The sequence below is a fragment of the Oncorhynchus nerka genome, linkage group LG13, assembly GCF_034236695.1.
Source record: "Oncorhynchus nerka isolate Pitt River linkage group LG13, Oner_Uvic_2.0, whole genome shotgun sequence".
NCBI classification, from domain to species: domain Eukaryota; kingdom Metazoa; phylum Chordata; class Actinopteri; order Salmoniformes; family Salmonidae; genus Oncorhynchus; species Oncorhynchus nerka.
The window spans coordinates 47,755,402-47,769,796 of NC_088408.1; the positions used below are offsets into that span (position 1 = coordinate 47,755,402).

General features: G+C 43.6%; 1 protein-coding gene across 1 annotated transcript; it reads right to left on the reverse strand.

Moving 5' to 3' along the window:
- Positions 1-9,308: 9,308 nt before the first annotated feature.
- Positions 9,309-10,584, reverse strand: LOC115140518 (5-hydroxytryptamine receptor 1E). The gene has a single exon (XM_029678850.2). It carries the CDS (start codon positions 10,501-10,503, stop codon positions 9,382-9,384), a length of 1,122 nt encoding a protein of 373 aa, XP_029534710.2. The 5' UTR covers positions 10,504-10,584; the 3' UTR covers positions 9,309-9,381.
- Between the last annotated feature and the right edge of the window lie 3,811 nt (positions 10,585-14,395).

A 14,395-nucleotide genomic window follows, 5' to 3' on the forward strand; every position in this document is an offset into this window, starting at 1 on the left:
ACACATTCTCATTTACTGCAACGACCTGGGGAATAGTTACAGGGGAGAGGGATGATTAGGCACTGCGTTCATCCACCTCTGGCCTGCTCGCCTCCCTACCACTGGGGAAGTACAGTTCCCGCTCAGCCCAGTCAAAACTGTTCGCTGCTCTGGCCCCCCAATGGTGGAACAAACTCCCTCACGACGCCAGGACAGCGGAGTCAATCACCACCTTCCGGAGACACCTGAAACCCCACCTCTTTAAGGAATACCTAGGATAGGATAAAGTAATCCTTCTCACCCCCCTTAAAAGACCTAGATGCACTATTGTAAAGTGGCTGTTCCACTGGATGTCATAAGGTGAAAGCACCAATTTGTAAGTCGCTCTGGATAAGAGCGTCTGCTAAATGACTTAAATGTAAATGTAAATGTAATTAGGAATTTAGTCAGGACACCAGGGTTAACACCCCTACTCTTACAATAAGTGCCATGAGATCTTTAATAACCACAGAGAGTCAGGACACCCGTTTAACTTCCCATCCAAAAGATGGCACCCTACACAGGGCAGTGTGATTTAAAAAAAATTTAGACCTGAGGAAAGAGTGCCTCCTACTGGCCCTCCAACACTATGGTCTCCCATCTAGGGACCAACCAGAACCAACACTGCTTAGCTTCAGAAGCTAGCCAGCAGTGGGATGCAGGGTGGCATGCTGCTGGCATACCACCCTGCAGGTAAGCGACTCATCTATCAGTCTTATCGGGCCCTTTAGGGGGGAAAAAATCAAATTGATGGGTGCAAATGTCAGTTTCCTGTACAGGTCTTTGGTCACTCACATAGGCTACCGTCTGTAATATTCATATGTGTAAACATACTGAATTGTAATTGGATGCATTTTACAGCCATATCATACTGTGCTATGATTGGTTAAGACCACCCAAATGGTTAGGTCATGGTCCGTTTGATCCTGGTTGGCGATACGTGAACATGCCAGTTATAGGTAGCTAATAAAGAGCTACGTTAAGAAATATCCTGTAGTACTGCATTTTATTATTTTGTACAAAGTGTGCAAAACAAGACACCGTCTATAAAAGCCAATATGGAGGGATACCTACAGTGAATTAAGTGGAGAAAAATGTAATGTTGAGGGTGTAGGGTAAAACTAATTGAGACAAAAACATAACTAACCCACATGGCTATTTTAAAATTGATGTCAAAATTATTGGCACCATTGATAAAGATGAGCAAAATAGACTGTATAAAATACATACTCCTGAGCTATATTGTATACTCCAAAAATTTGGAAAATTATATTATTTTATCCTAACACAAAGAGAGAGATTTTGTTTAACAAGTAATATATTTTTCTCTTAAAAAGATAGAGGTCAAACTGATTGGCACCCATGTCTTCAATACTTCTGAGCCTTTTTCTTGAATGCTTTATGAGATTGGAGAAAATATTGGGAGGAATCTAAGACTGTTCCGCCATACAGAATCTTTCCAGATCCTTGACATCCTTCGTCTGCGTTTATGGACTGCCCTCTTCAATTTATACCACGTGTTTTCCGTGTAGTTCAAATCAAAGTGTATTGGTCGCGTAGGCGCTGCGAAATTCTAATGTTCCTAGCGCCTAACAACACAATAAAATGTCAAACAAGTACACAGATAATAAAACAATAATTGTATTTTATGTTTTTGTTGATATTAGTGTTATGTAATTGCGTAACGTCATATTGATACAAAATGTATTAAAAAAACTTTATTGGCAATTTTGTATGAATATAAAAATTAAAAATACGAATCCAATTAACAACCCAGTAATCCAAATACAATCTATATGTATTTATACCGGAAAAATGTACTCAAGATATACTAAGAATGATATGTACAACAGTACTGTAGGTATGTTAGAGTGTGCTATGTTAAGAGTAAAGTATCTCAATAAATATGCAGTGTGTATAAACAAGTGTAACTAAAATGCAATCTACAGTAGTAATATATTTACACACCTTTTTCCACATTTCGCATTTTTACAAGGTGGGATTAAAATGTATTTAATTGTCATTTTTTAGTCAACAACCTACACAAAATATTATAATGTCAAAAGTGGAAGGAAAATTCTAACATTTGTAAAAAACAAAATATGAAAAATAAAACACAAATATATCTTGATTAAGTCAAGATCTTGATTGAGTCAATACATGTTAGAATCACCTTCGGCAGCGATTACAGCTGTGAGTCTTTCTGGGTAAGTCTCTAAGAGCTTTGCACACATGGATTGTACAATATTTACAAATTATTATTTTAAAGGTTTGTCAAGCTCTGGCAAGTTGGTTGTTGATCATTGCTAGACAGACGTTTAAAATTCTTGCCATAGATCTTCAAGCAGATTTAAGTCAAAACTGTAACTAGGCCACTCAGGAACTTTCAATGTCATCTTGGTAAGCAACTCCAGCAAATTAATTACTTAAAAATCATACCATGTGATTTCTGGATTTTTGTTTTAGATTCTGTCTCTCACAGTTGAAGTGTACCTATGATAAAAATTACATACCTCTACATACTTTGTAAGTAGGAAAACCTGCAAAATCGGCAGTGTATCAAATACTTGTTCTCCCCACTGTACATATGAGATGAGTAATGTAGGGTATGTAAACATTATATAAAGTGGCATTGTTTAAAGTGGCTAGTGATACATTTATTACATACATTTTTCATCATTAAAGTGGCTAGAGATGAGTCAGTATGTTTGCAGCAGCCACTCAAAGTTAGTGATGGCTGTTTAACAGTCTGATGGCCTTGAGATAGAAGCTGTTTTTCAGTCTCTCGGTCCCCGCTTTGATGCACCTGTACTGACCTCGCCTTCTGGATGATAGCGGGGTGAACAGGCAGTGGCTCGGGTGGTTGTTGTCCTTCATTATCTTTTTGGCCTTCCTGTGACATCGGGGGGTGTAGGTGTCCCGGGGATGCGTTGTGAAGACCTCACTACCCTCTGGAGAGCCTTACAGTTGTGGGTGGAGCAGTTGCCGTACAGGATGCTCTCGACTGTGAATCTGTAAAAGTTTGTGAGTGTTTTTGGTGACAAGCCAAATTTCTTCAGCCTACTGAGGTTCAGCCTCCTCACCACGCTGTCTGTGTGGGTGGACCATTTCAGTCTGTCCGTGATGTGTACGCAGAGGAACTTAAAACTTTCCACCTTCTCCACTACTGTCCCGTTGATGTGGATAGGGGGCTGCTCCCTCTGCTGTTTCACCTCCTCCCTGTAGGCAATCTCGTCGTTGTTGGTAACCAAGCCTACCACTGTAGTGTTGTCTGCAAACTTGATGATTGAGTTGGAGGCGTGCATGGTCACGCAGTCATGGGTGAACAGGGAGTACAGGAGAGGGCTGAGAACGCAGCCTTGTGGGGCCCCAGTGTTGAGGATCAGCGGGGTGGAGATGTTGTTTCATGCCCTCAATACCTGGGGTCGGCCCGTCAGGAAGTCTAGGACCCAGTTGCACAGGGCGGGGTTGAGACCCAGGGTCTCGAGCTTAATGACGAGTTTAAAGGGTACTATGGTGTTAAATGCTGAGCTGTAGTCGATGAACAGCATTCTTACATAGGTATTCCTCTTGTCCAGATGGGTTAGGGCAGTGTGATTGCGATTGCGTCGTCTGTGGGCCTATTGGGCCGGTAAGCAAATTGGAATGGGTCTAGGGTGTCAGGTAGGGTGGAGGTGATATGGTCCTTGACTAGTCTCTCAAAGCACTTCATGATGACGGAAGTGAGTGCTACGGGGCGATAGTCATTTAGCACAGTTACCTTCGCTTTCTTGGGAACAGGAACAATGGTGGCCCTCTTGAAGCATGTGGGAACAGCAGACTGGGATAAGGATTGATTGAATATGTCCGTAAACACACCAGCCAGCTGGTCTGCGCATGCTCTGAGGACGCGGCTGGGGCTGCCGTCTGGGCCGGCATCCCCAGCCGTAGGTACTACCTGTTCACCCACGACTGTGTGCCCGCACACAACTCCAACACCATCATCAAGTTTGCTGATGACAGAGAATTCAGAGAATTCTACAATCTTTACTCTGCATTGTTGAAAAAGGACCCATAATTAAGCATTTCACTGTTAGCCTACAATTCTTGTTTACGAAGCATGTGACAAATCACATTTGGTTTGATTTGATATTGTAGAAAATGAGTTTCTGGAACAGAGTCCGATATGTACAGTGCCTTGCGAAAGTATTTCAGACCCCTTGGATTTCTTCAAATTTTATTGTGTTACAAAGTGGGATTAAAATTTATTTAATTGTAATTTTATTGTCAACAATCTACACAAAATACTCTGTCATGTCAAAGTGGTAAATTACTGTTTTGATAAATAAAACATTCATAACTAAATTATAGTTGTTTCATAAGTTTTCATCCCCTCTGTTTAGTCTAAATTAGTTCCGGAGTACATTTTGGCTTAACAAATCACATGATTTTTGAGGGACTAAACCTTCCTCTGTCCCCCATACATACAACATCTGTTAGGTCTCTCAGTCAAGTATTGCATTTCAAGCACAGATCAACTACAAAGACCAGAAGGCTTTTCAAAAGCTTCACAAAGAAGGGCAGTGATTGGTAGATGGGTAACAATAATAAATCAGACATTGAACATATCTTTAAGCATGATCAAGTTAATAATTATGCTGTGGATTATATATTAAACCAGCTAAACACATCAAATATACAGTTGCCCTTCTGAACTGAGCTGCAGGACAGGAATTAAACTGCTCAGAGATGTTACCATGAGGCCATTGGTGATTTTAAAACAGCTACAGAGTTAAATGTCTGTGATGCTAGAAAACTGAGGACGGATGAACAACATTGTAGTGACTCCACAATAATGACCTAAATTACATAGTAAAAGAAAGAATACAAATATACAGAATAAAAATATAAAAACACTTGCATCTTGTATGCAACGTGGCACTAAAGTAATACTGCAACAACAACAAAACACAGCAAAGGAATACACTCTTTGGCCTAAATGCAAACCTGTATGTTTGGGGCAAATCCAACACAACACATCATTGAGTAACTGCCTCCTTATTTTCAAGAATGGTGGTGGCTGCATCATGGTATGGGCATGCTTGACATCGGCAAATACTGTGGAGTTTTTCAGAAATGGGATGGAGCTAAGCACAGGCAAAATACTAAAATCCTTTCAGTCTGCTTTACACCAGACACTGAGTTGCTTAGCAAGTTACAGATTTTACTTAAATCTGCTTGAAAATCTATGGCAAGATTTGAAAAATTCTGTCTAGCCATTATCCCTAACATCTTGACAAAGCCTGCAGAAAAGAAAAAAGCTCTTATAGATTTACTCAAGAAGACTCACAGCTGATTTCGAAGTCAAAGGTGTTTCTAACATGTATTAACTCAGGTAACGGAATTCTTATGCAACGACTATATTTTAGTTATGTAAATTCCGTTAATCCCCCCCCCCAATTTTTTTTCTCTTTTGTCATGAGAGTATTTTGTGTAATAGTCTTTTAATCCCACTTTGTAACACAATAAAACGTGAAGAAATCCAAGGGGTCTGAATACTTTTGCAAGGCACTGTATGTGAATAGTGTGTATAGACAGTATGTGAATAGAAAAGGTGTGTACAGCAGTAGTTATATAGGATGAGCCATGACTAGAATACAGTATATACATATAACGTGGGTAAAACAGTATGTTAACATTATTAAAGTGACCAGTGTTCAAGGACTCAATGTACATAGGACATCAGTCTTTAAAGTGCAGGGTAGAGTTTCTAAGGTTCAGGGCAGGGCACTGGGTGGAGGTCAGCTAGTGATGATTGTTTAACAGTCTGATGGCCTGGAGATGAGGTCCTCTGTCTATGCAGTCTTCTTTCTACACGAAACTCACCACTGGTGTGTGTGGCCAAAGAGCTCCATTTTTATGTCCTCCAACAAATGCAAACACCCAGCTATTTTGCTTCCATTGGTTAATGTTAAAGTAAACAGGATCGTGAACTTTACCCAGTACCAGGACATTTTAGCCCACATCCTGGTTGCCTCTGCCAGGAGGCTGAAACTTGGCAGCAAGTGTCACGGCCGTCGTACGAATGAGACCAAGGTGCAGCGTGGTATGAGTACATTCTTCTTTTATTAATGATTGAACACTGAACAAATTAACAAAATACCAAAACGAACAGTGAAGCTAATACGAATAGTGCAGACAGGCAACTAAACATAGAATAAGAACCCACAAACACAAAAGGAAAAATGGCAACCTAAATATGATCCCCAATCAGAGACAACGATAAACAGCTGCCCCCCAAAGGTGCGGACTCCCGGCCGCAAACCTAAACCTATAGGGGAGGGTTGGGGTGGGCATCTACCCTCGGTGGCGGCTCCGGTTCTGGATGCAGCCACCCCTCCCTACTCTGATCCCTCCGCCTTTGCAACACCGGACCGTGGATCCTCGCCGGAGGCTCTGAACTGCGGATCATCGCCGGAGACCCCGGACTGGGGACCGTCGCTGGAGGCCTCGGACGGGATCGTCGCTGGAGGCTCCGGACTGTGGCTCGTAGCTGGAGGCTACGGACTGTGGCCCGTCGCTGGAGGCTCCGGACTGTGGCCCGTCGTTGGAGGCTACGGACTGTGGCCAGTCGCTGGAGGCTACGGACTGTGGCCCGTCGCTGGAGGCTACGGACTGTGGCCAGTCGTTGGAGGCTACGGACTGTGGCCTGTCGCTGGAGGCTACGGACTGTGGCCCGTTGTTGGAGGTTCCGGACTGTGGCCCGTCGTTGGAGGCTATGGACTGTGGCCAGTCGTTGGAGGCTACGGACTGTGGCCCGTCGTTGGAGGCTACGGACTGTGGCCCGTCGCTGGAGGCTACGGACTGTGGCCCGTCGCTGGAGGTTCCGGACTGTGGCCCGTCGTTGGAGGTTCTGGACTGTGGCCCGTCGCTGGAGGTTCCGGACTGTGGCCCGTCGCTGGAGGCTACGGACTGTGGCCAGTCGCTGGAGGCTACGGACTGGGGCCCGTCGCTGGAGGCTACGGACTGTGGCCCGTCGCTGGAGGTTTCCGGACTGTGGCCCGTCGCTGGAGGTTCCGGACTGTGGCCCGTCGTTGGAGGTTCCAGACTGTGGCCCGTCGTTGGAGGTTCCGGACTGGGAGCTGTCGCCGGAAGCTCTGGACTGGGTACTGTCGCCAGAAACTCTGGACTGTGGAGACGCACTGGATACCTGGTGTGTGGTGCCGCACTCGTGGTACCGGGCTGGAGACACGCACCTCAGGGCGAGTGCGGGGAGGAGGCACAGGATACACTGGGCCGTGGAGACGCACTGGAGATCTGGAACGTAGAGCTGGCCCAGTGCATCCTGGCTGGATGCCCATTCTAGCCCAGCAAATGCGAGGAGCTGGAATAACATGGTGCCTGACCAGTCACACTCACGCTCCCCACGGTAAGCACGAGGAGTTGGCTTAGGTCTCCAACCTGACTCAGCCAATCTCCTCGTATGCCCCCCCAAAAAAACATTATTGGGGCTGCCTCTCGTGCTTGCCTTGTTTGTTTTTTTTAATATTTTTTTTTATTTCACCTTTATTTAACCAGGTAGGCTAGTTGAGAACAAGTTCTCATTTGCAACTGCGACCTGGCCAAGATAAAGCATAGCAGTGTGAACAGACAACACAGAGTTACACATGGAGTAAACAATTAACAAGTCAATAACACAGTAGAAAAAAAAAAGAAAAAAAAATGGGCAGTCTATATACAATGTGTGCAAAAGGCATGAGGAGGTAGGCGAATAATACAATTTTGCAGATTAACACTGGGGTGATAAATGATCAGATGGTCATGTACAGGTAGAGATATTGGTGTGCAAAAGAGCAGAAAAGTAAATAAATAAATAAAATAAAAAACAGTATAAAAACAGTATGGGAATGAGGTAGGTGAAAATGGGTGGGCTATTTACCAATAGACTATGTACAGCTGCAGCGATCGGTTAGCTGCTCGGATAGCTGATGTTTGAAGTTGGTGAGGGAGATAAAAGTCTCCAACTTCAGCGATTTTTGCAGTTCGTTCCAGTCACAGGCAGCAGAGTACTGGAACGAAAGGCGGCCAAATGAGGTGTTGGCTTTAGGGATGATCAGTGAGATACACCTGCTGGAGCGTGTGCTACGGATGGGTGTTGCCATCGTGACCAGTGAACTGAGATAAGGCGGAGCTTTACCTAGCATGGACTTGTAGATGACCTGGAGCCAGTGGGTCTGGCGACGAATATGTAGCGAGGGCCAGCCGACTAGAGCATACAAGTCGCAGTGGTGGGTGGTATAAGGTGCTTTGGTGACAAAACGGATGGCACTATGATAGACTGCATCCAGTTTGCTGAGTAGAGTGTTGGAAGCCATTTTGTAGATGACATCGCCGAAATCGAGGATCGGTAGGATAGTCAGTTTTACTAGGGTAAGCTTGGCGGCGTGAGTGAAGGAGGCTTTGTTGCGGAATAGAAAGCCGACTCTTGATTTGATTTTCGATTGGAGATGTTTGATATGAGTCTGGAAGGAGAGTTTGCAGTCTAGCCAGACACCTAGGTACTTATAGATGTCCACATATTCAAGGTCAGAACCATCCAGGGTGGTGATGCTAGTCGGGCATGCGGGTGCAGGCAGCGATCGGTTGAAAAGCAACAAAATCTTTTTTTCTGAGCAATTGTATTAGGATTATGTCACGTCGTCACCAGAGAGAGTCCATATTTTCTATGGTAGAGTAGGTCAGGGCGTGACTGGGGGTTAGTCTAGTTTATTATTTCTATGTGGGGTTCTAGGTTTGTTTTTCTATGTTGGTGATTGTGTATGATTCCCAATTAGAGGCAGCTGGTAATCATTGTCTCTAATTGGGTAGCTGTTTTTCCCACCTGTGTTTATGGGATATTGTTTTGAGTTAGTGCACGTAGCATCTCTGTAGTCACGGTTCGTTGTTAGTTTATTGTTTATTTGTTTTAGTCTTTGTTAAGTTTCACTTTATCATTAAAATTATGTGGAACTCAACATCCGCTGCGCCTTGGTCCGATATTCATTCCAACGAACGTGACAGATCAAATACATTTTTTTTCTCGAGCATACAGTATACTGTAGCTCAGTATTGGTATTATATATTTAGTGCTCATCTTTATCAAGGGGGCAAATCATTTTGGACCTGATTGTTTGTCTTTGTGTATGGATGTGCATTTATGGGCCATGATTATTCTTGGTCAAAGTTTGTGTTTCAGCAAAGAATAAGAAGCAGATCATTTAAGACTTTTATTTAGAAACTCACAACATCACACAAGTCATATAGCCAATGGACACACTGCATGTAACTTTCCTAAATACATTCTCTGATGGGACAATACTGTACGTTTAACCTGGGCCTGCAAACCTATGCATGCTCCTTTCGTCTGAGCAGTTTCTTAAAGGCCAACTTAAAATCCTCATTGAAGCTGGTGTAAAGGAGAGGGTTAATGAGTGAGTTGAAGTAGCCCAGCCAGGTTAAGAAATCAGATACATGTGGGGTGGCAGTTATGACCTGTAAGCCTACAAGAAGCTCCTTCAGAAAGAAAGGCATCCAGCAGAGGATAAAAGCCCCGAGGATGAGGCCCAGGATACGTGCTGCCTTCCTCTCCCGGGAGGTACAGATCTGGTGCCTCTCATCTGCCGCCTCCATCTCTGTCTCAAATGAGGGGATACGGATGGTGACATTGAGCCTGTCAAACTCCAGAGTGGGGTCTGAGGTGGACAGGTCCGATACGCAGAAGGTGTGTGCCACACGGCAGTGATTTAGAGAGTTCTGGCTGCTCAGGTGCCGCGACGAGACCCGTTTCTGGTAAAGTGTCTTTGCGGCATTGTAAATCCTATAGTACAATATGAGAATAAGGGTCATGGGGATGTAAAATGCCCCAAAAGTGGAGTAAATGGTGTAGCCCACATGGTTGTGCTGTATGATGCACTGTTTTGGGCCATGGCTACCGGGCCTGTGTCTCCAGAAGAGGGGCGGTATAGATATGAAGACTGAGATGACCCAGATGATGCCCACCATGACAGCTGCCCGGCGGGCCGACCTCTTGCGGGCGTACTCGATGGCCTTGGTGATAGCCCAGTAGCGGTCCAGCGCTATGACACACAGGTGCAGGATGGAGCAGGTGCAGCAAGTCATGTCCACGCTCAGCCAGGCCTCACACACCACCTGGCCCAACGACCAGGTCTCCGTGGCGATGTAGAGGATGCTGACTGGCATCACCAGGATAGACACCAGAAAGTCTGTGAACGCCAGCGAGCAGATGAGGTAGTTGGCAGGTAGGTGGAGCTTCTTGGTGGTGCAGATGGCTGTGATGACGGCACCGTTGACCAGCGCAGTGAGGAGGGTGAGGAGCCCCAGTAGAACTACCAGCACCACCATCCTGTCTGTAACCAGCACCGCTGGGAGAGCGCTGGCTGGGGCTCCTGTGCTGTTGGTGATGTTGGGCCCTGTGGAGCTGTCCCCATGGTACCTTTCCATCTCCATCTCCGGACAGGGCCAGATCTCCCTCTTCTGCTGGATACAATCTCTCCCAAGGATAGGATGATCCACACTATGGGTCAAAGGCCACTCTGTAACACACAAAAAAAGTGCATAAATATTATTATTTCAGAACAAATATTTTACAATATCACAGAGACCTTGGTGAAAATGTGTTTTTCACTATGATACTTTATAAGACTTCTAACAAGCACACTAGACATCATTATATATTGTATATATTTTGCAATAGCTGCTACACAATAGAAGGCACAAAGTTTCTTTGCTCTGGCAAACATTAAATGAGTATTTTTCACCTGCCTTTCGAATCGAAGACGCCCTTGGTTATTGGGGGTTGTTATAAAATAGGATAATGACTGACAATCAAGGTGAACTAGTGCAGCCCACAGCAGTAATTGAGCTTCTGAAGGTTGAAGGGTTCGGACTTATACTCTGGAAACTTTTTTAAGCAATGTCATTTGGGAGATGAAAAACCACTTAACACAGAGAGTAGTTATAAAACCGAGGGGAGAATTCCTAAAGTAGAGTCCACACCGCTAATTATCACAGCATTTTTTAAAAAATTGTAAAAAATTGTAATTAAACGCTGTTCCATAAAACATTAATTTGACCCTCCATTACTTCACTGACATATAAAGATATTTTACTGTACCAGATTTCCAATTCTATCCAACATAAAATACCCTACAATCTGACAAAGTAATTGCTTCTTACAAAAAATTAATAAGGCTCAAACTGTTGAGACAGAGAATAAAGAGAATCATCTATGTTACAGTGAGTGAATGTAGCAATGGGGCAAGTGTAAAATGATGCATATAAAAGATGAGAGAGGCCTGTAATTTTCACCATAGGTACACTTCAACTATGACAGACAAAATGAGAAAAAAATTTCCAGAAAATCACATTTAGGATTTTTAATGAATTTATTTGCAAAGTATGGTGGAAAACTTTTGTTATTGACCAAATACTTATTTTCCACCATAATTTGCAAATAAATTCATTAAAAATCCTACAATGTGATTTTCAGGATTTTTTTTTCTCATTTTGTCTGTCATAGTTGAAGTGTACCTATGATGAAAATTACAGGCCTCTCATCTTTTTAAGTGGGAGAACTTCCACAATTGGTGGCTGACTAAATACTTTTTTGCCCCACTGTATCTCATACAATCTCTCTCATCCTCTCTGAGAGGCAGACATATTGGGCTTTATATCTGCAAGCAGGCATGAGAGTGCTGAAGGACACTGTATCCCAAGTGTCACCCTATTCTGTAAATAGTGCACTACTTCTGACCAGAACCCCATGGTACTATGTAGGGAATATGGTGCTATTTAGGACGCAAACCTAAGCTAGACCAGGTAGACAGAACATTTCAATGGTAGCTGTCAGCATGGACATGGTTCACTACTGCCCCTTAGTGCACCTCTTAACGCACACCTCAGCTGAGTCAATATAAACATGACAGGTGGGCCAAGCCAGGGCATGGTGTGAATTAGCCATGTGCAAATTAGTCCTGGCCATCTGTCTCAACATGAGGCAGAGCAACTAAGGTCATAGACTGATACAGTTGTAAAATAACAATGATAACTTAAGGTGAGGCACCACACCCTAATAGGGTATTTTTTCCCCTTACTCATATAACAATTAACTTTCACCAGTTGAATATATACGTATATAGCAATAAATGTTAATTTGTGTAATTTCTTTCCTTCTTAATGCTTTTGAGCCAATCAGTTGTGTTGTGACAAGATAAGGGTCGTATACAGAAGATAGCCCTAGTTCTTTATTTGATTTAGCCTGGGTTCCATACTGAAAATAAGCCAAATCCTCAGTCTTGTACCCTGCTGATAATGATTTGCATGAGCCAGTAAAACGGAATGTAACTAGTTACTAAGACTATCCACTTGGTGGGAGTAGAGGGAAAGGAGAGTGGAGAGAAAAAAAAGGAAACTTTAAATTCATAATACATCTCTATTTGAAAAATATCATCTCACTTACTTTGGAAGTACCAGTAAAACATGTCTTAGTTCGTATTACCATTTAGTCAACATTGGAGGTGTGCAGAGACCTGAAAGTTGCTTTTCAAAGAATACAGTACCTTTCAAAAATTGCTTTCCACTCATCTGAAGGTGAGTCATCACAGGCTTAACCTGTCAAGCATTCTCTGGGAGAATACAGAGGTGTGTGTGTGCAATACATCCTACTGCCTCCCCCTCAGAGCCATTTCATGTCACCGCTCAGTCTGGCATCTGAAAGGCCATTTCCACTGAGGGAAAAAGGTCTCAGCACACCACTGTCATACCATGGTAGAGCAGAGTAAAGAGACAGCACATTTTGCTTTTATCCATGGCTTTAAAAGACATCACTGTGAGCCTGATATTTTATTAAAGTATGACTCAAAATACACAGAACAAAAAATATAAAACGCAACATGTAAAGTGTTGGTCCCATGATTCATGGAAATAAAAGATCCAAGAAATGTTCAATACAAAAAGCTTATTTCTCTCAAATTTGTGTACAAATTTGTTTACATCCCTGTTAGTGGGCATTTCTCATTTGCCAAGAAGCTTATTAAACAGCATGATCAGTACACAGGTGCACCTTGTGCTGGGGATAATAAAAGGCCACTCTAAAATGTGCAGTTGTGTCACACAACACAATGCCACAAATGTCTTAAGTTTTGAGGGAGCGTGCAATTGGCATGCTAACAGCAGGAATGTCCACCAGAGCTGTTGCCAGAGAATTTAATGTTCATTTCTCTACCATAAGCCGCCTCCAACGTCATTTAGGGAATTTGGCAGTATGTCCAACTGGCCTCAAAACCGCAGACCACGTATAACGACGCCAGTCTAGGACCTCCACAACCGGCTTCGTCACCTGCAGGATCGTCTGAGACCAGCTACCCAGACAGCTAATGAACTGTGGGTTTGCACAAGCAAAGAATTTCTGTCAGAAATGTCTGTCAGAAACAGTCTCAGGGAAGCTTATCTGCGTGCTCGTTGTCCTAACGAGGGTCTTGACCTGACTGCAGTTCGGCATCGTAACCTACTTCAGTGGGCAAATGCTTGATGGCCACTGGCACACTTGAGAAGTGTGCTCTTCACAGATGAATCCTGGTTTCATTTGTAAGGGGCAGATGGCAGACAGCGTATATGGCGTCGTGTGGGAGAGCGGTTTGCTGATGTCAACGTTGTGAACAGAGTGGCCCATGGTGGCGGTGGGATTATGGTATTGGCAGGCATAAGCTATAGACAACGAACACAATTGCATTTTATCGATGGCAATTAGATACGAGATCCTGAGGCCCATTGTCGTGCCATTCATCCGCCGCCATCACCTCATGTTTCAGCATGATAATGCACACCCCCATGTCGCAAGGATCTTTACACAACAACCACTTCTTCAAAATGCTTTTCATATTTCTTGAGAATGCATAATTGCATATTGGCACAATAAAGATATCACTCAATTGAACATGACACTCCTTTACTCTGCGTGTTGTTGTGTGTAGTGTGTACTAGAGAGTAATGTGACCCCTTTCCTCTCATTGACCTAGTTATGATATCATGCCATTTGAACACCCCTTGCTTTACTATACTTTACCTCCCCGGGGAAACGAAAGCATGTCTCAAACACTCCCATCACTTTGTATTGAGATAGAATCCGTAGGGCTTTGAGGGCTTCAAACATCAAAAGGTTCTCACACACCAAACAATCATTTCCCCCCTTTGGAGTATTTCCCTCTCTGATTCAAGCAAAGTTGCTACAAGGGTGTCATTAAACATGGGATTAAAATGGGAATTAAAGATGCGTTTAGTCATCCCTCTGAAGAGCACCAAGTCCCTCTCAAATCTAACGCAAAACTCTGTTTCAGTGACT